The 27,795-nt window shown below is 36.7% G+C and overlaps 1 protein-coding gene across 1 annotated transcript in view; it reads left to right on the top strand.

Annotated features, from left to right (window-relative positions):
- Positions 1 to 27,795, top strand: part of LOC117328015 (synaptotagmin-10-like) — a 41,328-nt gene that overhangs the window by 2,443 nt on the left and 11,090 nt on the right. Inside the window, exon 2 of the mRNA XM_033885318.1 lies at positions 24,945 to 25,149. Within this exon, the coding sequence (XP_033741209.1) occupies positions 24,955 to 25,149 (195 nt within the window). The 5' untranslated portion in view covers positions 24,945 to 24,954. The remainder of the gene's footprint in view (positions 1 to 24,944; positions 25,150 to 27,795) is intronic.

The following is a 27,795-nucleotide window of genomic DNA, read 5'->3' as shown; positions in this document are numbered from 1 at the left end:
AATCGCACGACAAATAAAAAATCACAGCTGGTAAATATAAGCATTGAACGGCTTTCAGTTGGCATTCATAGTCAATATGAATGCCAACTGGACAGAGGCAAATTCAACATGAAGCGCTAGTGCGCTTCATGGAATTTGCCTCTGTCTAGTTGGCCGTTCAATGCTTAAATAACCTTACATAACCTCATTAGGTTGTATTTACATTCCTAATGTGGTTTGCTGATATAAACATACCAAGTGAAAACAACAAACATATGACCATGAATACACTATGAAAACCGTATGAAAACATTGTCTCTCGTGCTGATTTTCCACACATAACATCAGAAAAGTATCAATACGCTTGAAAAATAGTCCTCGTTTCATTTCCGTAAATTATGTTTTCTTTGTAATCTATTTACATAAATTAAATCTAATTTAACACAAATTATTATATTCGATGTTATTTCATGTTTCTTTGTTTTAAATAACAGGCAAAAAATAAATAAATAAACTACTGCAAACTGCGGAGCGGAAGGACACGGTAAACGATGGTGTATAGGCGGGATCTCCCGGCTGTTCTAATAATTTGGCGTTTCGTCGTATACATGACAAATTTTTCTTTTTAATAAAATTTCTCGTTTTCTCGATCAATTTTTAAAAAAAAAGGTTATGTAAATATATGAATTGAATAGATTTTTTTTAAATTTTCATTGCGGCTATGAATACCAGTAGCTAGCTACATATCCTCCGAGGCGCGCTACCGCGCGCCACGGGATATGTAGCTAGCTACTGGTATTCATAGCCGCAATGGAAATTAAAAAAATCTATTCAATCCATATATAACCTTAAATACCGCATTTTATAACCTCTTCAGGTTATAACCTTACATACCCGCATTTTATAACCTCATTAGGTTATGACCTTCAAATAACCGCATTTTATAACCGCATTAGGTTATAACCTTACATACCCGCATTTTATAACCTCATTAGGTTATGACCTTCAAATAACCGCATTTTATAACCTCATTAGGTTATAACCTTACATACCCGCATTTTATAACCTCATTAGGTTATAAACTTACATACCCGCATTTTATAACCTCATTAGGTTATGACCTTCAAATAACCGCATTTTATAACCTCATTAGGTTATAACCTTACATACCCGCATTTTATAACCTCATTAGTTTATAACCTTACATACCCGCATTTTATAACCTCATTAGGTTATAACCTTACATACCCGCATTTTATAACCTTACATACCGGCATTTTATAACCTCATTAGTTTATAACCTTACATACCAGCATTTTATAACCTCATTAGGTTATAACCTTACATAACCTCATTAGGTTATAACCTTACATACCCGCATTTTATAACCTCATTAGGTTATAACCTTACATAACCTCATTAGGTTATAACCTTACATACCCGCATTTTATAACCTCATTAGGTTATAACCTTACATACCGGCATTTTATAACCTCATTAGGTTATATTTACATTCTGTGTTGCATTTGCCTATATGTCGTTAATAAACCAAATTGTATATCTTTAAAATTATATTCATGAGACTGTATACTACAATTTACAGTGATTCGGTCAGTGTAGGAATACAGCTCCAGTTATTTTCGGTCTAGGGAGCTTTGGAATACTAGCATTCATAACGAATTTTCAGAAATGCAAGACACTACAACAATAAAAGTTAAGTATTTATGAAAAAAATCTTTTATAAATATCGGGAGTACCAACATGGTTTCCGGTTGTGTATGTGTAGGCCTACTGGATTTTAGTTTTGTGGTTATTCACTGATGTCAAAGGCATTCCTTACAAAGTCGAGCCCCTGTGAAGTTGAAAATCGTCTGCTAAGTTAGCGACACTGAGTTGACCGGTTAGACTGGAATCTGTTTCGAACGCAATATCATTGGAATCTTTTTCACCTACTGCCAAGACGACTTTCATTTATAATTTAAGAGCTGATATTCTTCTTAAAATAACGTAAATCCAGTCGATAGAAACATAAGTGTTTCCGAGGAATCGAGTCTGTCCTGGGCAATGCCCGTTCAACGCCGCATCACTTCTAAATGTTAACTGTTTATCATTGCACAGAAAAACGGTTTCGATTTTAAACAATCAGAAATTATGCAATTGTAAACAATTTGACGATACATACAAACGTATATGAAATAAAAAATTAAGCCAAATTTGTACAAAAACGATCGTATGTGCTTGCTATTAATAACGTCATCAGGGACTATATTATTCCTTCTGTAAATTTCGGCTGTTCCGGGTATTTGAACTTGATGACGTCAGTGATAGGCCAGTAGGGTAAGCGGCAAATTTAAACGCGTCATAACCTACAGTAAATAAAAAATCTTTATGAATGTACATATAAGCATTGAACTGTTACCAAATGGTAGTATACCGTCGATATGAATACAAATTGTATTCATATCGACTGTATACTACCATTAAATAACAGTTCAATGCTTAAATAACCTTACATAACCTCATTAGTTTATAACCTTACATACCCGCATTTTATAACCACAATAGGTTATAACCTTACATACCCGCATTTTATAACCTCATTAGGTTATAACCTTACATAACCTCATTAGGTTATAACCTTACATACCCGCATTTTATAACCGCAATAGGTTATAACCTTACATACCCGCATTTTATAACCGCAATAAGTTATAACCTTACATTACCTCATTAGGTTAAAACCTTACATACCCCCATTTATATATATATATATATTTTGAATATTTGGTTTTAAATATTGGTAGTGATAGCATTTCCCAATTGAAATGAAATGTTATTGAGGAGGAGTAGACGCTGTATATGGCATTAAAACGTCAATGTATGTGAACTTTAATGTACATATGACTGATTTATCCATAGTTCTAGTTGGGTATAACCGGTGTTTTGGACCCACACATGCTGCCTTTTTTACGCAATACGTTTTCACTACGTCTTCAGAGAGCTTCTACACTCGCTATCATGTATAACTGTGTAGTTTGTGCGTCACAGTAACTGTAATGGCGGGTATGTGCGTCCCAGTAACTGTAATGGCGGGTACCAGCGAACCCCTAGTCAGATTATGTCATTCGGTTATTTTACGTACCTTTACCGCATGGTTCCTTTGTTTGTAGTATTGGACGTATTACCCCATACAACGCACGAGCACAGGTTAGTATTTGGTTATCAATCTCCGCTCGTACGTGACAATCTGATAACGTACCATTCTGAACTCATCAGGTACTCCCCGAGGAGTTCAGGATGGTAACGTTCAACCACAACGATCGTAAAAATAATAACTACAGTAACATGCTGTAACAATAATTTTTAATTAGTCATACATTGAAAACCAATTTTAATTTGGTTTACGTAAATATAAGGATTGATTGCAGTTCACTTCATTTGCACAAGGTTCACTCCCCTTCATCAGTCCATGCAAGCAACAAAATTGACGTTTTTAAAACCGAATTTTTCAGAATCTGGATCGTCGGCAAAAGTGTTTTGGGTGATGAAGGTGCCATATGTTTTCGTTTCCTGCATATACCTAAAAATAGGCAGGTTAAGCGGTGTTCATTCACCTGAATGGGGATTACCTAAGTCATGAGACTGAGTAAGGCTGGTATAGGCTGCTGGCAGGATGTGGTGTCCTCTGTCCTGGTTAAATTATGGCCTCTTGGACACCACGTTGGAACCAGTTAGGGCCTAAGTCTAGCACTCTAATATTGTCCGCGTGGAACCTGCATGTGGACGTGGTCCTGTATGCGGGCTCCCACCGGAGAGGAGCCTCTGTGGTACTTGGACACCTATTTCCGGAATGGCCTCTCCGTCTCCCCCATATACGACGAAGGGCAGTCAGCGGGTAGTGTTTTGGGGCTTTGTGTAGACTGTTACTCCCACGTTGGGGATCTTCCTGTTGAAGGCCTCAGAAACCCCTCCTACGTACAGTATGGTAATGTGATAAAGTAATTGGTAGAGAGGCATACTTCCAAAAGATCTGTGATATGCTGAGGGGATAGTGTAGTCCTTGTTCGAATGTAGGATATTCTCTAGTCTCTGCCGAATGATGTGTAGACTCTCCTGTTCTGGTACACTGGTGAACAGGGCTGTCTCATGGTAGGAAAGTAAGAACTCGTCTGGGCTCAAGTTATACTGAGACAGAGTTTTTACCAGTTCAGTACTGTTCTTAATGTGGTGAGTTGTACGACCTACTAACGGTGAAATGGTCTAAGCCAATGATCTGGCAGTGTTGTAGGTCATAGAATCTCTAGAAACTACAATAGGTTCGAGGGGGATTGTGTATCTTAGTTAAACCATAACATGTTGGGACGTCTATGTCAGTGGGGTATAGATACCTATACTGATCGATCAAAAGTTGTACCAGTCAAGTGGTATATCGGGCGGTATGGCCTCTTTTAAGATGTTTGTATGTCTTGTCGTCACTCAAGAGTTCATGAGTTGGACATGATCATTGTAGCCCATCCCTTACCCATTGGCAATATAAGTTTATCGTTTTCAGCCTTGAGTGAAGCAAGGTAAGTACATGTATAGAAGGATTTCGAAGCAAATAAAACTTATTCTATTATTTCAAGCCCAGTTTTCTTGATTATTTCAAATCAGTGTCGATATCCTAAAACAAGCCAATGTGTGTATTTTCAAATGGAAATCCAAGTAAACAAACTGAGCGTTGTATGTATGGATTGTACCTCATTTTGACTGCGTATACGGTAGTATGTCCGCAGCTGGCAACGAACATATCCTACGGTTGCTCTATATGATTATATAAGCATACTTCGCAGAGAAGTAAAATATGCACTAACTTCCGCAATATTCAGTTTAGTTTTTGAAATACTCACTTGACTTTAGCTTTTGTGCATAGATCATCTGATAACAGGGGAAAACGCTAAAAAAAACCCCGCTAAAACTGCGTTGATCAGTCCTTTCAAAACGGCGTCGTCTAGTTGACGTTCCAGTAACGTCACAAATAGACGACGTCATAATTATGGTACCGATTCTCGCACTTATTAATCCGCTGAGCCATTTTTCACTGCGTTTATGCTTATTTATTCGCAGTCAGAGTTTACTAAAAAGGTACAGATGTAAATATTTATATATGTCATTTGTATCCGAGTCGTGTGCGTCAAACGAATGCTAAGCAAGTGCATTGTCCAGGTCAACAGTGTGTGCCAGTCGACAGGATATAAATGTGCATTGTCCGAGTCAACAGTGTGTGTGCCAGTCGACAGGATATAAATGTACATTGCCCGAGTCAACAGTGTGTGCGCCAGTCGATAGGATAAACATGTACATTGTCCGAGTCAACAACGTGTGTGTGCCAGTCGACAGGATATAGATGTACATTGTCCGAGTCAACAGTGTGTGCGCCAGTCGATAGGATATAAATGTACATTGTCCGAGTCAACATCGTGTGCGCGTCGACAGGATATAAATGTACATTGTCCGAGTCAACAACGTGTGTGTGCCAGTCGACAGGATATAAATGTACATTGTCCGAGTCAACATCGTGTGCGCCAGTCGACAGGTTATAAATGTACATTGTCCGAGCCAACAGTGTGTGCCAGTCGACAGGATATAAATGTACATTGTCTGAACAAATCATGTGTGCGTCAGTCGACAGGATATAGATGTACATTGTCCGAGTCAACATCGTGTGCGTCAATCGACAGGATATGCATGTACATCGTCCGAGTCAACAGTGTGTGTGCCAGTCGACAGGATATAAATGTATTTTGTCCGAGTCAGCATCGTGTGCGCCAGTCGACAGGATATAAATGTACATTGTCCGAGTCAACATCGTGTGTGCCAGTCGACAGGATATAAATGTACATTGTCCGAGTCAACATCGTGTGCGCCAGTCGACAGGATATACATGTACATTGTCCGAGTCAACAGTGTGTGTGCCAGTCGACAGGTTATAAATGTACATTGTCCGAGTCAACAGTGTGTGTGCCAGTCGACAGGATATAAATGTACATTGTCCAAGTCAACAGAGTGTGCCAGTCAACATGATATAAATGTACATTGTCCGAGTCAACAGTGTGTGTGCCAGTCGACATGATATACATGTACATTGTCCGAGTCAACAGTGTGTGTGCCAGTCGACAGGATATAAATGTACATTGTCCAAGTCAACAGTGTGTGCCAGTCGACATGATATAAATGTACATTGTCCGAGTCAACAGTGTGTGTGCCAGTCGACATGATATAAATGTACATTGTCCAAGTCAACAGTGTGTGTGCCAGTCGACATGGTATACATGTACATTGTCCGAGTCAACAGTGTGTGCCAGTCGACAGGATATAGATGTACATTGTCCGAGTCAACAGTGTGCGCCATTCGACAGGATATACATGTACATTGTCCGAGTCAGCATCGTGTGCGCCAGTCGACAGGATATAGATGTACATTGTCCGAGTCAGCATCGTGTGCGCCAGTCGACAGGATATAAATGTACTTTGTCCGAGTCAGCATCGTGTGTGCCAGTCGACGGGCTATAAATGTCACTGACCGCGTTTTCCTAAATGTGGCAATACAGTTTCATCACTTCCAACTGTTTGGTAAAGGATGGGTGTGTCACTACAGGATCTAATGTATGACGGAGAATTCGAGAAGATACAGTAGTAGTGTCACACTCCCTACGTCCAATTCATTCGCTCTTATTTAAAGATAATACGTTAGGCACGGTACAATTATCACAGGGAATTGTTTTGATAAAATGTAATAGTGATAAAACTGACTACTTTCAATCTAAATTTATTTGTGGTCATGTTAATTTTAATTTGGTAATTCATGAGACGTTTCGTAGACGGAACCATGGGTATTTAAATCGTTTTCCGTTAAATCGTTAAATGTATCATTTAAGATAAGTTCCGGAAGTCAAGCTTTATATCGCTATATCTTCATACATGTAGTTTGATCAATTATTCATTATTCTACACGAGGCCGAAAGCTGAGTGCAATAGAACATCGGATGTTGATGAAGAACATGACATATTCTCACTAGGTAATATGGAGACAGACGTGTTTGACACTCGTTGATTTGGCTGTTGATTCCATTGTCACCACCCTGGCTAAAATGGATATGATTTAACCCGAATTTGACCAATATTTGAATGTTGAGCATTGGAGGCGCCTCGGTGAAGTAGAAGACGCGTATCCTTCCGGGAAACGTGGTCTTGTTTTCTTCTTACATTGTCACGGGTCTTTATGCAAAACTATATTTTGTTCGTGATTTACTGTCCTTTTATCGACTTTGAGTTAGGATTACGGGGTTTCGTTTGCATGTGGATTTTCTCTGCTTTTAAATGATATTGTATCTTATAAATATGAAAGTCGTGTTATTAACTTGCACTACTCAGTTGTCATTTAATGAAATAGTCTTTGTATTGTAACGCAAAAATAATTTACAACGAGAAAACCCATTTCTGTTCAAATATAGCATGTTCAACGTACATGTGAATTACTCCAATGTATGGAATTAACATCCGTTTTCCACTCACAAAAAGAACACATGTCCTATAATATGTCGAATTTCTGTGGAACAAACAGTTTACCTGTGTAAAGTAGACTTGTAGGTTTTGTAAAGATCGATTATATCTTAACATCTGTCATTAAAGGCAATAGATTCAGTTGATGTTGGTTCAATGCGATGTTATGGCCCTGACCGGGTTTCAGCCAATCTCTAGCAGGCTTAATATAGTTTTATGTGCAACATATTGCAGTATCTTCGATTTTCATTTTATTTGATGTAGCTGACATTTAAAACACGTTTCTGAAGTATTATTTGGAATGTATATATGCAATCATGTCCTCGATATGTATAGAGTATTACTTTCGTATTGTCATTATCATGCATTACTGCCATTACCTCTCAGGATCATCTATAAATCCTGCACAAATTCACTGCCTCCGAATTTTCTTGTTCCGATAACTAAGGGAATTGATGTAAGAAGAGTAAAATATAAAGTTCAAGCAAAACCACCTCATTAAGACGTGAAAACAAGAAAATGTCTATTGCGGCTTCCACTATAAAATGAGTACGGCGGGTTCACCGATCAAGTAGGAAACGCCTTTTTGTCCGCAACACCTCTCTGTTGTTTTTTTGCAAATATATCTGCGTTAAATCTTACTTTAGATGATAGTTTGCCCTGATTTACAAACAAAGATACCTGGACTTTTTTCTTAAGCCATCGACAAAGGAGTGTTGCCATTTGGCTATATCGAAAAAGATATATTTGAATAGGTGAAAATGTTCCGAAATGAGAGCCATAGAGTGAAGCAACAGATATCTAAGTTTATATGTAGGGATTGCAATCAGTCATTTGGCTGAGTAAGGTAATATATAATTGTGATAATGGAGAAAAAGACCGATGAATCACTCGTAAATAAAATTCTTTGGAGGCTTACGTTGTAATTAAACATTTTGAAGCTAATTCTTCAACCACTTTCTTCTACCGAAGAGGTTTCCGACATATTTCTCGAAAACCGTAGGGCTGAATTCAACGAAACTGTTCATGCTTGTTCGTATATGACCGACGATGCGTAGGAATATTTTTGTTTTCCGATCGGTCATTCCACTGGTCAGCCAGAGGGAGTCCTCTGAATGGTCAAAATTTAGATATTGTCTGGCACTGTTGTGATTTTTCAATAGGTCATTCCTGTTTAATTCAACAGCAATGCAGTTATTAGGTACCTCACCTCAGTTATGCCGACATAATAGTTTTAAGGGCAAACTTGTTTTACATTATTGAATTATTACCATTTTGCAATTGTTTCATGTATGAATACCTAGTTCTGCTGGGACAAAACAAACACGAAGCACGTCTGCCGTTGGTTATGAAATGAACGCAATTTAATACTTAAACAAATTAATTTATTTGTATCTGACTATTTAATATTGAAGGAATACTCCAATGAATTAATGTCATAGCATTAAATCGTATGGACACACATGTGGTTCATACCCCACGCTAGCGTGGACTAATTTTACTGATGTGCGTGACAAGTGTCTGTTAAACAACTGTGATATCCTAGTGGTCAGGTCCGTCCTGGAAGTAGTTGCTAACACGTAGACGACATTGTAAGTAGTCCGACAATGGTCGTATATAGTATAATCTCGCGACGATCTGCCAATACCAGCATTGCATAACTGATCAAGAACCGTCGAGTACACGCGATAACACTATCGATCGATTTTACACGATAAGCTACCATTCTTTATACTCAAGGCGATATCCTATTATTTCTAAAAGATGATAAAATATCGATCTTAAGCCAGACTATTTAAACACACTGTCTATCGATTTTCTGTTTACCCAGGAACATAATTAATTTCCACCTACGCGAATCAATAAGTGTAATCAAATCGATAGTTTTATTCATCTTCATCATTCATCTAACTGCCTGCCTACCTCTCTATATTTTAGTTGATCAATTATCGATTTGCATGGTTTATTGACATGGCTATTACGATATACTAATGTCCGCTGGTTTAGTGTATAACGGCCTGTCCGTATTAACATTGTGGCCTGATTGTTGGCACGGCAATTTTGGTATGGTTCATGTACCGGCTTGATAACAAATGACCGATAATAGTTTCTGTCGTAAGTAATCACCGCGGAGCCATGTAATGACCTACCGCGCCGCCCGTGACCAGTAACATAATCCTGTGATGTTTTACGCCGTCATCAAGGTTGCGTGCGGCCGGAAAACATAACTACATACATATATTGTAGGGCGATATAATGTGTTCGCTTATAAATAAGCATTTCCACAAACGTCATTTAGAGATAGCAACCGAAAACAACCAGAGTGAATTAAAATATAAAGGACCTTGTTACCGAACACTCCATAGTTACTAAACCTGACAGCCTCGACGGAAACATCCGAGCGCAGGTGTTTTTTTTGGTTCAGAACGGATGTTTTAGGGCCCAGACTTACACTCTGGACTAAAACACATCTAAACAAAGTTGAGATATTTAAGTTTGAAGGTAAGTTTAGTTTATATCTGGTACAGAGTCATTTTCTGACCCTCTACACCAGACTCAAAAGCAAATAAATTAAAGTATATAATAACAATGTTTGTATGATTGTCCTAAAATGTTCAAATCAAATAATATATAAGGTAGCTAAGTAATTAGCTTAATTTTTGCTCGTAACAGAATAACAAGTTATTTAGTTTTATTTTTCTTCTCATTTCTCTAGCATCCTTACTCTGGTTAAATTTGCTATTTATCTTTTTTTTTTAATGTTAACGTAATAGATGTGTACGTTGTTTCGTCTCCGGACAGCCTACACTGCTTTCTTTTTATTGGCAGATAATGAGCTCATCGGGGTAATGTAAGGGCTGGTCACTGATAGCTCAACAACAATGAGGACTACGTCCCATTCCTCATTCAGCAGCCATCTTGGATGCGTTAAAAAGCGGAACATTTTTGTCATTGTGTTTAAATCCTATCCTCTACCTACCCTTAAAGCCTATTTTAGCTAGTGAGCTATTGTTATCATTGTTATATCTAATTTTAATGGAAGAAGCCTTTCATGGATAAGGCGAATGTCGGCAACCCCACTTAGGCCAGAAGATATTGTACATTTTATTTGTGTTGTAGTTGCTTCTCTTGTTTATAGAAGGCAATGCCATTAAGTTAAATTTTATCATTTTCTGCATTTTCTTATTGTTTTGTGAGTCATGGTTATGAAACATTTTATTTGTTCTCATGTAGTGCTAACGGGCCTATAGTTTCCAGCTTTATTTTTATCCCGCCTTGTGTATATAAAGTAATATATAACCTCGTGTAACGGTTACCTGGTGTAAGTATAAAGTAATTTATAACCTTATGTGACTGTCACCCGGCATTGTAATTATAAAGTAATATATAACCTCATGTAACGGTTACCTGGTATTGTAAGGAAGACATTCATGATATGGTATACCGTGAAGGTCTTTGTGGCGGTTTTTATGTCAACCCCACTAAGGCTAGCATAGGTTCTTGTATGTTTTTATCTACATTTTGATATTGATTGCAGTTGCCATTTTTGTATGGGTGCAACTACTTTGCAATCATAAAAAAATATTTCATGTTAGAAGCCACTAGGTGACTTTCTCAGTAATAAATTGAAATGTCACCCTGGTGGCTGGCCATTTCAATTTCATATACTTGTTGGAGTTATTCTTGATATATGTGGGGCATACAGTTATTTATAACCTTATATTACTGTTATTTCGAGTGGAGTCCTCTTAGAAGAGACGCCCACACACATTGAACAATGTTACTAGATTTGTAACGACTGCATTCCTCTTGGGAGTTACGTCCACTCACAGTAAACAGTAATTTCTCGGAAGAGACGTCATCGATCATTAATGGTGTTACCCAACTGAGGAAACTGTGTCTCCAACTTCCAAGTGTTACATTGGTATACCTATTGTAAAAGAGAATACCGCAAATGTTCTTTACAGTCTTGCTTTTCATTTGATGTCTAAAACTAGTTCATCGCGAATCAACAGGATTGCTACAGCCGCCTACACGAGGTTAGTGTATAGGCGGAGCCATGATAATGGCTTCAATGCACTACAGGTGGTGGAGACTTAGGAAGGCGCTAGTTATAGTCACCATGGCAACAAAGGCGACTTCCTGTTACATAAAACAGATAAATGGCGCAGAAAATTGTATTAGCATCTAACACATTAGAAATTGTTATGTCCGTGTGGTCTGCCATCAGAATATAATTAATTGTAACATATCTGAGATCGATAAAACTATGGTTTAATTCTATTTGTGTCGTATCGTTCGTACTGGAGGTTGTCTTCTCTCAAAACGCTTCCGGAATCTCATTTTCCTGTTATTGTTTGGTCTCTCATATACACTGTGGCCTTGTATGATTGTTCTGTAAATGTATCACCATCGGGTGTTACTTCCGATTTCCTATCGCTATTTTATTCACGACAGAATGTTATTTACTCTACGAGGTAGGAGCTGTATGTGATAGTGTACATCAACGCGTGAGTTATCGATCTGTTATCTCCTACAGCTAAGATGCTGCAATTCTCAACATGATGATGATGATGATGATGATGATGATGATGAATTTTAGATTAATTGATGAATTTGTAACGTTCAATGGAATTTTTATTGAATATAAGTCGTTGACCCTCACGAAACTATGTAAGCAAAACGGCCAGAATCTAGAAATCAAATGCAATTACTGTTTGTTTGTATATCATATAAATACACCGATGTATTATAAATTATCTTGTTAAGTTGTACCTACACTCTGAAATTCCGACTGATCTCTAACTGCCTAAATGAACATTAAATCACATTTGACTTTGGCCACTTCACTATTCAACTGCATACTTAAGGGATGACTCGTTCGCTGTAAGAGAACATTCGAGAAAAACAGAATTACGGCATAAGCCTACATGTACCCTCACGAACTTGAAGGACACGATACACTCTCCCACAACCGCCGGCTTATTTCAATATTAACTTATAACGTTACTGCACATACTAATTCAGTAGAGATAATACTATTAGACACGATTTAATTATATCGGACCTGCCTCTAACTGAGGTAAGTACCCCATCAAATGCAGAATAAATCCATTATGGCTATTGAGCGGTAAACAAAGCCGATTGTTTCGCTCATTGTGAGACCAAGGAACAGAAAGTACCAATATATGCCGGTATTCTCCCATACCTAACAATCCGCGGATTGTCGTGTCACTGAATTAATCTCGTTATATCCTCTATTCTGTGATGTTATTGGTTACACTAGGAAGGGTGTGTTAAGAACGCACTGGCTTTAATTAAAATTCACGTTTATTGCCTCTACGCCCAAGTATCCGGTCTAAGCATGTCCATTTCTATCTTCAAGTCAATATATCCTAAAGTCCATAAAAATACGAAGATTCTTACATTACATATCTTCAAGTCCATATCAATGCGTATATCTTTGCACAAAATCCTAATACGGAGATAAGGGTCCTGAGATAGCTGCATGTACATATTCTAAAACTCAGTACTAAGATTCTAGTATTACAAAGCTACATGTACCATATCTTTAATCACATGTATCAATCGTTTCGGAATACACAACGAGAATGGAAACAGGAATTTTGACGTATAATATCGAATTCAAAATTTATTTAAGAATTAAAATCAATATTCTTACCGTTATTTACATAGCGGTTATACAACGACTGGTCGTCTGGTCGTTATTCTAGCTCGTATTATCTGTAACTTTTGAAAATAACGAACTGGAGTGAAAAATAACATTTATTTATATCTGTATAAATAAATACATTTATGTCAGTCTGTAATTGTTTGTTTATTATATGTTGAGAGGGGCATTGGCACCACTCGCATCTCCCATTGTTCTGGTTTTTATGTAAATGGGCTAACATTGAGGGGTCAAGAAGGAGGTCCATGTCTGGGCCACGTGATGGAAAATTCCCAGGACTTGACTGACCTCTGGTCATTTTGGCTTAAGGGATAGAAGCGTGTGATTGGTCAGCCAATCAGCAGCCACGTAGCCCAGCCACCGGACCTATCACAGAGGAGATTGACCCTCAGTAGCGTCACCTCCATTGGGAAAATCAAGTGTAAAAGTTTATCTCCACTGATGGAAGTTTTTTAACACTTTTGATTTGACTTTTGATTTTCTTTTATTTGAAGTGGAAATCGAACTTTTCGATTTGTGTTTTACGTCCATCTGTAAGACAGACCCTGGTGGTTACATAAGGAGGATATCTCGTTATTAATGACAAATCAATTTCAGATATAAAGATATACCCCCAAGTTATAAATTAGAGAAATTATGACTATAACAGCAAAGATGGGGTAAAAAATAGGCATGACATAATACCCAAACAGTACATCCATAATATATTTAAATCAATATAAAGATTATATAACCTCAAGATACCATTTTCAACATGATGAAAAGTTGGTCTATGCATATTAGCAAGTATAAGGAGTCTAAAATTGACAGTTCAATACATGTTACACTGGGAGGGCATAAGGGTGGGAAATCAAAAGTGTTAAAAAACTTCCATCAGTGGAGATAAACTTTTACACTTGATTTTCCCAATGGAGGTGACGCTACTGAGGGTCAATCTCCTCTGTGATAGGTCCGGTGGCTGGGCTACGTGGCTGCTGATTGGCTGACCAATCACACGCTTCTATCCCTTAAGCCAAAATGACCAGAGGTCAGTCAAGTCCTGGGAATTTTCCATCACGTGGCCCAGACATGGACCTCCTTCTTGACCCCTCAATGTTAGCCCATTTACATAAAAACCAGAACAATGGGAGATGCGAGTGGTGCCAATGCCCCTCTCAACATATAATAAACAAACAATTACAGACTGACATAAATGTATTTATTTATACAGATATAAATAAATGTTATTTATGACATCTCTGTCTTGTACACGAGCTAGGTGACCACAGCTAGTTTGCTGTTAAGAAACACTAGAAATTGATAATGAAGACATAATATGTGTTGAAAAGGTCATTTATTAATGACAAATCAATTTCAGATATAAAGATATACCCCCAAGTTATAAATTAGAGAAATTATGACTATAACAGCAAAGATGGGGTAAAAAATAGGCACTGATGACCTAGTCCAGATATTGTATAGAATGAATATATCTAGGGCAAGGTCATCGCCCCATCCAGTTTTTTACCCCATCTTTGCTGTTATAGTCATAATTTCTCTAATTTATAACTTGGGGGTATATCTTTATATCTGAAATTGATTTGTCATTAATAAATGACCTTTTCAACACATATTATGTCTTCATTATCAATTTCTAGTGTTTCTTAACAGCAAACTAGCTGTGGTCACCTAGCTCGTGTACAAGACAGAGATGTCATAAATACCTTATACAACGAATGGTCGTTGTATAAGGTATTTTTTTTCACTCTAATAGAGTGTTTTTTCATAATTTTTGAAAAATAACTTAGGAGAGTGAAAAAATACAATATATAATAACCATGAGTTTTATGTGACCTGTTTACCACAATAGAAAAGATATTCTGAGGATGAATTGACCTGTTTTGTCAACGTGTGTTCATTTCACAATATCAGAGTGCAAGGATATAACCTAAATTGAAACACTGCTAATTGATATGCAAAACTCAATTTCGGAAATGTATGGAAATTTTACAACTTGATAAGAATAATAAGCAAGTTTATTGTTTTGAAAGCAATAAATTGATAGAACTTATTGCCAAACATTGCCACTATACAATGTATATCCTAATCAACTGTCAGTGGGCGGTACCAGCTAATAACTGCCAACTCACAACTTGCGTATGATTATAACAGAAACACATCTGCGGCCCCGGCAAAATAAAAGGATGAAAAATATACCTTTTGCCGCGGAAAATTGAATTTAGCAAGTGTAATATGTGTACGATCATCATGTTAATATGTATTAAATATTAGTACTACATTTATTATTCTTATCTGGTTTTCTTTTGTCTTACGCTCTAACCCTTTTTACGCGGAATAACCTGGTAGAGCTGTTAACAGGCTCACAGCCGAGAATGGCAGGGAAACTTGAATTCCGTTAATCATAGTGATTCTTTTAAATCGCAAGTGTAAAAGCATTGATTTGATTCAGTTGGCAGTTATAGGCTGATAATGCTAACTTGATAAAGGCAAATTTAAGGAAGCGCGCTAGCGCTTCATGGTAAATTAGCCTTTGTCCAATGTTAAATGTACATTGTTTACAACATAACACACACGTATCTGATTGGATACAATTAATTGTTTACAATATAACACACACGTTTCTGATTGAGTACAATTCATTGTTTACAACATAACACACACGTATCTGATTGGATACAATTCATTGTTTACAACATAACACACACGTTTCTGATTGGATACAATTCATTGTTTACAACATAACACACACGTACCTGATTGAGAATAATTTTTTTTTTTTTTTTTTTTTGAGTAAAATCTTTTTATTCAGGCAAAATATGTTGATATTACAAATATGTCCTCTCACAGGAGGGCTTGCACACGTCATTCATTCTACTTTTTTTCACATTCATTCTACTTGCATATTATGTCTTTAAATATAATTCATAAAGTTATCATTTCGGTAATTCTCTCTCTGTGTCTCTCTCTGTCTCTGTCTCTGTCTCTGTCTCTCTCTCCACATAATTGTTTGGACCAGTAAATATACAAATAAAGTTATAATAAATAAATAAATCAACAACTCTTTCAATAAAAGAGTACTACAAAAAAATAATGATGATAATCAAGTGAAGAAAATAAATACGTAAATATGTTGGTGGAATTTTAGTATTAATCCGGAATCCGAAATCCGAGCATGTGTTTTGGTCGAGAATCATTCAATGTTTAAAACATAACACACACGTATCTGATTGGGTACAATTAATTGTTTACAACATAACACACACGTATCTGATTGAGTACAATTCATTGTTTACAACATAACACACACGTATCTGATTGAGTACAATTCATTGTTTACACCATAACACACACATTTCTGATTGAGTATAATTCATTGTTTACAACATAACACACACGTATCTGATTGAGAAATGGGGAAATATGAGTTGTATACAACCAAGCGAATAACAATACTACCTGTGGTACAAAATTGAGCGACACATTTAGATAGTTTTTAATCTGATGTAGAAATGGTGACATTTTTAACGTATTTCCTCTGATTATCAACACTAAAACATGTGGTTTGTACAAAAGTACCCAGATATATGTACCAGCACAGCATGCAATGTAAAATAAAACATTTAAAATCATTATATTACAGAGAAACCATAGCAGTCTATTTTTGGTTGTCCAAATGACATTATCAAATCCTAATATCTAATTTTACAATGCAAAAGTACTGTTTTGTTAAGTTCTCTAGGCAACAGTGACGGAAACTGTGGAAGGAATTGTCGTTATAATGTATCGGGTAATAGGTCAACATATGCTTGTTTCTATCTTTACATTAAAGTTCGTAGGTAATATTAGCCGAAAATAACTGCTGATAATATACATAAGTTGATATAGCGCCCACGTTGATGTGTAGATTTTCAAGACATTACAAGACTGTTATATATGTATAATAAAAGCAATGATAAAATGAATCAGACGCACATATTAAAATATCAGTTAGTACACCATACCGTATTTGTTGTTACATATCCATATTAATGTATACAAGCCAATATGCAAACCCCTTCCTTTATCGTTACCTTCACCGAGACATATCGTTGCCCTCACATTCACTGAGACATATCAACCCGCACTGAGACTTGCCGTTTCCCTCACTGAGACATGTCGTAACCCTCATTGACACGTATCACTACATTTAATGAGTTATATCGTTACCCTCACCCTCACTGTGATATGTCGTAGCCCTCACTGGGACATAACGTTACTTTCATGGAGTTATATCGTTGCCCTCACTGGGACATTACGTTACTTTCAAGATATCGTTGCCCACACTGAGACATAACGGTACTTTTATGAACACATAGTGTTTGTCCTCGTCTTCCCCCTTTTCCGTTACCCCCTTTAGACTCGCTCCAATCGCTGTTCACCCATTACGTCCTCGCTGACTCAGCTGTCACCTCGTTCAACAATAAAAAGCAATAACGTTCTTCCCACGCATTCATGGACCTTTTTTTTAAGATTATCAGTATTTCTCTCTCAAATCGAATTGAAATAATCAAATTAGCGTTTATTATAAGATTGCGAGGAACTCATTCTGAACATCATTTGTACTTTACAAATTAAAAATAGTGGTTGCGGTTCTTCATAAGCATCTTGTATGATGTTAAAAACATGGCGAAAAATGTACGTAGAAATTACTGTATGTTTATATATATACTGCTTATACATTGTATCAAATGACATTAAACTTGGAACGTTTGTAAAATTCGTTGATTGACTCATTAATTTCGAATAACCAATCAGCGTTGAGATAACAAATGTGTTACATGAGATTAAACGTGACACAATTGGATAAAGAATTTTCAATGAGCGATTACAATGGGCAGGGACGGGCAACAACAAAATCTTTGGATATCAACTAGTATATAGGTAAGTTTGTTTTTTAAGCTTCCCATTAGAGACTTTGCGTGTTATTTGCCGGACGCCACGATATCCGACTAACTGAAATCTAAATACCCCCCCCCCCCCCCCCACTATGTTTCATGAAAGATAGCGACAGTTTTATTGCATGATACGTATTGATTGCTATACCAAATTTAAATAAAATAAATGTCTGTCGATTGAGACTTATTCCCATCAACTTTTTCTGAATGTTTTGCAATCACTATTTTCTCGAAATTGGGTCGTTTCACCTCGCGGATTGAGTTCCCAACCTTGATTATATATTGGGTGTATTGACAGACTGTGGTTTAAAGGTAATGTACCGTAATCGTACGGTGCAGTTGGTTCGAAGTAGCTTCAAAACAGGCAAAGTTTCCTAGTTGACCAATGCTAGTACGGTAACCTACGGTAAACACTATGGTCAAGTAAAGTTATTTCCAGTTAACAACCTTTAAACTACGATTACAGTTGGGTCTTGGTATCAAAGTTGACCGTAGAGATATTTAGATCAGGTTGAATTTGTTTTGGGCGAGCCGCGGGCAAATAATGTGTTCTATGAACTACGTTTACAGCAACATTGATGACGACGATGACGACGATATGCATTAGTCGAATAGAACATAAAACGATTCTGGTCCATTTGGAAGGCCTTTCTAGTTTATTGACACATTTTTACAAGAATGTTTTCGCGATACTGATCAATATTGCTAACTCCCTGGATGCACGCCCACCTTAGCTATAAAGATATTTCTATAGGATGGGAGGAGCGGTGTGTCACTACCTCTCGCAGCCTTTAGAAATTAATCACAACAGTCATTTGTGTTATGGTAGTTCCAACAGTTTATTGTTGATAATGCTTGTCACTTCCGAACTACAGATATACACTTCCTAGATTGTCTTTATATACAGTCATCTGCGGCTTGAATATTTTCTTGAATAAATCATATTTAGTTTTTCATCACAATGGTGTACATTATGTAGTGCCATCACCGCGCGGTAAGTTATAGTATACAAAAATGATCTGCTGTTTAGATAAGTCAATATAAATGTAGGGTATTGGGCAACAATAGACTTGTTTGCAGACCATTGTCAATATTGGCAAAAGGCTTGGCAAATGTATGTTGGACAACTAACAAAGAATACCGACATTGTAACAAAACCACAATTCCAAATCAAAATCGATAGAATTAAGGGCAAATAGGAAGAAAAAGTATAGATCTGCATGATGACCATTGGAAAAGGACAAGGAAAATAAAGTCATGTGCTTTCGGAAGATTCAGCGTCTTAAGCTTCTTCGACTACATCCGCCATTTGAATCTAGGTCAAATCTGGGTTTAGTCATATTTTCAAAATGAGAACTAGAGTGATGACAACGGAACCACTTGGCATATCGATAGGTATCGGACACGTCTAACTTCATACCGTACAAGGAAGTGCAATATTTCTAATGAGATGATGATGTCGACAATACGTCTTTTCCATGGTCGTCATCAACCTTATCTCTCGAAACCTTGTGTTGTATTTTTCTCCGTCAGCACACTTTGGATTAAAAGGAACATACAAACATCATGAAAAAGTGTTCTGTGTCAATGGAGATGCACGGAATAGCTAGGATAACAAATATTCATATATATTTAAGTACACTACAAGTTCAATTTCTAATTTACTTTTAATATTTGGGTTTCATTGCAATGATTGCAGCTGTTTTGGAGTTCCTCTCGAATCAAATCCAATAAACAATCTTTAAACCTCAACAATAGAGTAAAATTGAAAATTGATATAATTTTTTCATTGAAAAGGGCTTTGAATATACATTTGATTGATGTTTACGATCAAATCCAACTCTTTCAATACTTTAACTTTTTTCTCGTTATAACGACTTGACGATCTATGTTTTCTACAGCAAGAACATTGCATATTGGTTCATTACTTATGTCTGTTCGTGTGCAAAAGCAATTTGTCTCTTAATTAAAAGGAGCAATTACCTTAACCATCCTCGAAGGCATTTCTAGTTAATGTCACGATGAACCTTCTCCGCCAGCATACTGTGGCCACATTATCAGCATGGGTATAGGCTACAGGTGGCCCTGATTACTCGGCTTCAACTCTTTGAAAGAATACTATGAATACTATGGAACCATGACCTTATTTGGATCCTTGTGCGATACATAAATGCCCAGCGGTTCCGTTTCAAAATGCTACATGTAGCTAGTTCTCATTTTGAGACTGCGATTCTCTAATTAGACCTAGTTTTGTATTGCGGTATCGTCGATGAAGCTGAAGATACTTGCCCTTCTGGAACGCATGGTCTTCTTACCCTTATACGTTTCGAGGGTCTCATTTCAAGTCTACATTCTTTTGGATGTTGCCCTCGTTTTATCGATGTTGAGTTATAATGACTGTTTCGTTAATATGTCTGTATTGTCTGTTGGTTTAAAGCCGATGTATGTTTTTACGGCTTCATTAGAGGGTCTTTCACTATATAAATTGTTACATACAACTGGTAGGGCTAACTCCATAATGAAATGTGCTATTTACCTGTTTATCCCTTGTATAATGAACATATTTCTGTGAGATCAACTTTCCATTGGCAAGAGGCATAGCATGGCAATACTCTAGTATATTGTTTCCGATATTCGCAAGCATGTCCAGGAAATATTTTTGTATATCTATTATTGTGAACAGTTGCTTTGCTTTTCGGGAGGGAGTTGATTATCGAAATGCCATCATTTCCTTATTCACGTCCATAATTGACGTTTCTTTTCATTTTCAAGTATTTTTCATCAGACCATGCATATGTTATGCAGGAATTGTGGAAGAATCAGGTGTTTTTTTGGTACGACAGAATGGTATGAGTCAGTTGTATAGGACAAAAATTAAAGTGTGCAAACGAATAAAGCAAATGGTCGTCTGTTTTTAATACGTGAAGTATATTTCACTGTCGATAGAAAACTGAATGATACTGATACGGGAATTGGTAGCAGGCTATTTGAAGCTATACTTGTGATATGGTAACACCAGTAGACGACATGTGATGCGCGATAAGAATGCGATCATGGCCACTGTTCTAGTTTATGCTTTTCATTTTCAGATCAAATTACAGTATGATGACTTGTGCTATCTTTGGTATTCACTGACCACTAACATACATTTGAGTTGGAATGTGACACTTTACAGATTAAGGATATAATATACACCAGGTCGCGGTCAGTAAGGTGTTGTCCTTATTGTTGTACCACACATAGCTGGCCCTAACACGTGCTCATCAAGAATGACGTGCTTTATATATCTCTTAATAACGACACACCGGGTAATAAGGTTCTACACCTATTAATACACAACGAATACATGAAGTAAAATAAGCCGAATTATACATCACATCCTAGTTCTTAATGTGTTCAGTATTAAGGGATACTTAAGACAGGATAGTTTTGTTATGTATTTTTAGAAGCGATGTACTAACGTAAACTGGTCTTTGTCAATCCCTAAATTACGACACAATACGTCATTGATAACCGCAGCAGTTTACAACAATTTTACATCAGTAAATTATCAACGTCTTATTTATACTTGCCGAATATATTTTACATTAATGTTTGAGGCCGTGCTATTTTGAAGTTTTGGTATTCATTCAAACGTATTTGACCGAAATGCAACTAAAGCAAACATCTAAATATTCGAATATGATTAATTTATTTTGTGGACAGGCTGCATCAAAATCATTCGATCTCAGATAATCACGTCAACAAGATAGATATTTCAAAAGGGTAGCACATCATTATTGCGACAATTTTAACAATTGATGTACATATTCCCAAAGATATCCCTGGATTGCTATTGGCTCTATTGGAGTTACGGTAGGACTTCGTCTTGGCTGCTCCTTTGGTTAGATTAAGCTTTATTCCCCTGATAGTTAATTCCATATACGATTCTTTGGTGATATTTATTTTAGAAATAATTCCTTGATGATTCCCAACATTTTATTGAATGTCCTTGGTTGTCATCGCCTTGGATTGCTATACATATCGCGTTTGCCACCTTGGATTGTTTATTTTGTATGTGTACCTCAAATGCTATCTCTTCATCAACATTTGTGGCATGTCCCTCTCTTATGTCTGTATAGTTCCACCTCTCAATCGATTGAAGATATTTTTTTTTGATAGTTTCAAATATTTTTCGATATTGTTCAGCATAATTATATCCTGCCTAGCAATATCCCCTACGACAACTGAATCCGAACACATCACATTATCTTCTAATTGTAGTTTCGCAAGAAACAGTAAATCAATTTCGGTATGCATACATGGCACTACTCGACCGTCATTAGAAACCTTTATGACATTGGTAGAAGTTTGTGAGCTTACGTAACGAGAAACACACTGTTTAACGTCCTTTTTGATTGTGTTTGCTTTCTCATAACTCATATATTATGTGTTATGTATACATGGCAAAACTCTAAAAATATTGCTCATTTCTCTGAGGATCGTGTCGATATTTACGGCATTTCGTCAAAATCCATTTCTGCAGGAGTCGAAAGTGTTTAAAGCTTTAGTTAAATTTCCTTCGATGTGCCGTAAACGCAATTATTTAAATAACCTGACGTTATTATGGAGAATGCTTCTATATTCTGAGGCGATTATTGGTTAGAAGCAATAATCAAAGTTAATGCTGATACTGTACCCCTTCAGTGAAAAAAACTATACGTGGTAAGGTTCTGAAATGTGGATTCTCGCTTATAGTCATTGTATGATCGCTAATCTCTAATCATCGCTCGCGTTGTATTCATCGATTTGGATTTCACAACCTCCCAATAAACTCACGATGAAAGGGATTATCCATGAAATGACCGAGATATGGTCGAGGCAATTACACTCTCCGTGATGTAAAAGGTTCTTTGTTGTCTTAGAGTCCACGAACCACAAAGCCCTGGGATCGATCTATTCTTTTAATGCCTATACAGAGTATATAGTGTATGTCTTGGTCTAAAGTATAATTTGGAACGGTGACATAAAGGAGTGATTAAGTTGCTTTTTGTAGATTAATAGTTAAATGTCTGAGTGACAAATTATATAACATTCTGTAATTAATGCGGTAGCTTGGAGCGTAATTGATAATTACCTTATATGAACACCAGGATAGATTCAATTTAATTTCAGCATCCCATGAGAAGGCCGTATCAATTGTTATCGTATACGGAATTTAATTGTCTTGGTTGGATGGATGCTAGAGTGAATTGGACATGTAAGAAAAAGGTAGCGTTATTGTGCTTTTATTTTGGGAATACAGTTTAGAGAAAATAAGCTGTGTTACTAATTTGATTTGAATCCGATTCGATTAAGATTTTGTCTTCGTCTACTAGAACTCACCACATCCTTAAAATGGTCCTTAGAAAAGGAAAGAATATATGAAAGAGGTAGAAGAATATTGATGGCGTGCAAAGCGCAAGGACTGCAAAATAAAATACTTGCTGAAACATTATTTTCTATAAGCAGAAAGAAAAGAAATATTTTTTAATGAAACCAATATTCCGGCTACATTGGTCATTGATTAGACTCAACTATTGTTTATCGATACGATAGACCGGAACAGGATGTAGACAATTAGAACTAATTTCGTCACAGCACAAAGAATGAGGCTAATGTCAGTTTGATATAGCAGATATCCACAATTTCAATGGCAAAGTGTATACCATAAAGAGCAGAACTTTGGAGTGATACTGGTATTGGAGGCATTACTTTTTTCGTTTCAATTTCTCCATAAATGCCCTCTCTTCCGTTGTCAGATGTCATTATGAGCGGTCCTTATACCTTGATGAAACCTTATGATTTGATTGGACATTTGTACTTGCTTCAGATATTTACAATATGCTTTTAAATACCATTGATCTCTGCTCGTTTGATCAAAATAGCCCAACAAGAATGGAAGTAATTATGACATTTCGCCTGTTATGCGATCCATTTGACTTCAATCAATCGCTTTGTCAATAAAATTTGTTCAGATGAACGTGCTGTTTTTGAGAAAAGTTCGTTTCTTTTATTCAGGTTTGGTCAGTTAACCCATATTTTAAATATTTAAAAATTGTCAAATGAGCTCATTTTACATAACACCCACACAGAAACTTTGTCTGTGTATTACGTGATTACGTGATCAGGTCGAGATACTCCCGATATTGTAGTCAGATCAATTTCAAACGAGAGTGTGCTGCTTAATGTTAGCTATCCTGTTTCGTTAACTCACAGTGTAATATGTACATATATATATATATAGTTACATAAAACGGGACCTTTGTCCGTAATTGACTTCAATCAGAGAGAATCTACAATTAACAAGCTTTTATTGGTGAGAATACATGTACATGATATAAACGCCTGTCATAAATCCTATTAATTAGCGTACGGAATTTATCATCATACTGATCAATTTAGCACACATGCCTTGTATATTACGTGGATATGACTGTTTGTTCCTATATTCCCTAATCAGGAGTCGCATATATTGATTTTCACGAGAATAAAATATGACGTCACAAATTAATTGTATGGTGTCAATCACACGAGTGATGATGTAACTCCCGTATTGTACCAATACATCTTGCTGTGTCTGTGTTGGTCTAAATAAGTGTATTTCACCGTATCTAATTAGAAATATGCCTTTTCCTATTTCCGATTATTGTTTTAAACAGAACTGGTTATGATTGTTTAAGATTACTCCTGCTTTTATAAAAATGTTTATTTCAAAAGTGATACCATTATTCTACTACACATTAAACACAGCTAATGACACATTGGTTCTGTTTCAGCGGCCTGTAGATGAGGATGGTGTCAGCTGTCGTTCTGGGTATCGTATGCGGGGTCACAGGGGTCGTTGTCGCCACCGTCATCGTAGTTATATGCCGTATGTACAAACGGAAATATCGTCATCGAACATGTGTTCCGCCTTGTGGTTACGACGCAGTAGGCGACTACAAGCCGCCCTCGTTGATGTCAATATCGTCAGGATCCCAGGTTAGGACCGATTCTATAATATATAATGATGTACATCTCTTTACGACCACATCAGTTGTAACAATAATAAAGTCTTTTGTGATAATCGAATTTGTACATTGAAGAGTGCATTTGGCAAGTATGTATATATAAATGATCGGTAGCGATCAGAGATATTAAGTACCTTTGTATTAAACATAAGGAAACCTGGACATCTTCACGACGGTAAGGTAGGTGCTGTTTGTAGAACAGACTGACTTTTGGCGAATACATTAGCGCAACATATGCCCCCTCCTTGTTTTGGTGTGTGTATATGCGCTCGGGCCGGTAAAATGCTAAAGTTAATCTACCAATTGTCTGGCGACACAGATCCTATCAGACAATCTAATTCGGTTCAGAATTGTCAACCTTCACGACTTTGTTATTTTGTTTGTATTCCTCGTACATAATGACTCTTGGAACAAGATTAACAATGTCGCCGCTATATCGAAAGTCGGACAGTTGGCGCCAAAGTGCAAGTCTCAAGCTTAACGAGAAGGACTCGAGCAGATGACACGTTTGATACCAATGGTTTGTCATTATTGTCTGTTGTGGGTAATAATTATCCCGACGACAGACACAATCTCCGATATTGCAGCTCATTAACATCTTTATACTGAACAATGCCGATAGTGTGACCCGTCTTGTTAGTGTGAAGCCAAGCAAGTGACTCAGATTACCGGCAGGAAATTCACAAACAAAGCAACCTTGCTTTGTTTGTCACAGAACATCCTCGTTGCCCACTGCAATAATCTATACATAAAGACAAAACTCTTAATATTCCAAGAACAGAGAAGTCACAAACGAAAGGAAGGAAACTATTCAACCACCCATTGATAATCGGAGGTCAAGTTCACCGGGTGGGTAAGCATTTCATAAAAACTAACTCCAACTGGAATCTGGATATCTGGAATACGATGAAGGTCACCCATGACATCGGACACTATGAACAAATTACCTTTCACTAATGACACTGTAGGATTGGTAAAACAAATCACTGTAGGATTGGTAAAACAAATCACTGTAGGATTGGTAACACACAAATCACTGTAGGATTGGTAAAACAAATCACTGTAGGATTGGTAACACACAAATCACTGTAGGATTGGTAAAACAAATCACTGTAGGATTGGTAAAACAAATCACTGTAGGATTGGTAAAACAAATCACTGTAGGATTGGTAACACAAATCACTGTACGATTGGTAACAGAAATCACTGTTGGATTGGTAACACACAAATCACTGTAGGATTGGTAACACACAAATCACTGTATGATTGGTAACACAAATCACTGTAGGATTTGTAACACACAAATCACTGTAGGATTGGTAACACACAAATCACTGTAGGATTGGTAACACAAATCACTGTAGGATTGGTAACACACAAATTATTGTAGGATTGATAACACACAAATCACTGTGGGATTGGTAACACACAAATCACTGTAGGATTGGTAACACACAAATAACTGTAGGATTGGTAACACAAATTACTGAAGGATTGGTAACACATAAATCACTGTAGGATTGGTAACACAAATTACTGAAGGATTGGTAACACACAAATAACTGTAGGATTTGTAATACAAAATCAGTGTAGGAATTACTAAACACTTAAAAAAATATGAATATTGTTAATGTCTATTTCATTCCCCTACAATGCATGTGTAGACACATACATTTTAATAGTACATGTCTAATCCATTCCCCTACAATGCACGTGTAGACAAATACATTTTAATAGTACATGTCTAATCCATTCCCCTACAATGCATGTGTAGACACATACATTTTAATAGTACATGTCTATTGCATTCCCCTACAATGCACGTGTAGACAAATATGTATATTTTATACGTCTATTCCATTCCGTACAATGCACGTGTAGACAAATATGTATATTTTACATGTTTATTCCATTCCCCTACAATGCAATTGTAGACATTCCATTCCCTACAATGCACGTGTAGACACATACATGTTTTTTGTATATGTCTATTCCATTCCCCCACAATGCACATGTAGACAAATATATGTATATTGTATATGCCTATTCCATTCCCTAAAATGAATTTAGACATTCCATTCCCCTACAATGCACGTGTAGAGACATATTTGTATATTGTATATGTCTATTCACGTGTTCCTAATCCGTGTTTTGATAAAGCAACAACATATAAATCAATACATTACCGATACATACATCAATGCTGTATTTGAAAAGGAAAGATAGCAAGGTAATGTTTGTCAAAAGAAAACTCAGGCTCATAGGCTTATACTAAAATTTAGATATCAGTAGAAGAAAATGTCCTGATACAAAACCTGACATTGTGTTGTGCTTAAATAGAGGTGTTACAATAGCCATACATTTGTCTGCCTTGTTCTAGTCATTACCGATCTGTAACATTTACATCTGTCGCCGCTGTTCAACACTCCCTGGGTAAAACAGTTTGTATTAACTCTGTGTTGGGGAGCAAGATTTATTTCTAGACGACAAACAAACTGTACGAAAGTCCTAGTAATAATAAACCGACTATACACATCCTTGGTGTGAGCTAGGGACACATGACGTCACAGTATTAATCCTAGAAGGTATGTCGGTGAAGCTATCTGTCTGTAAGGGT

The sequence above is a fragment of the Pecten maximus genome, chromosome 5, assembly GCF_902652985.1.
Source record: "Pecten maximus chromosome 5, xPecMax1.1, whole genome shotgun sequence".
Taxonomy (NCBI): Eukaryota; Metazoa; Mollusca; class Bivalvia; order Pectinida; family Pectinidae; genus Pecten; species Pecten maximus.
This window is presented reverse-complemented; position numbering and strand designations above follow the sequence as displayed.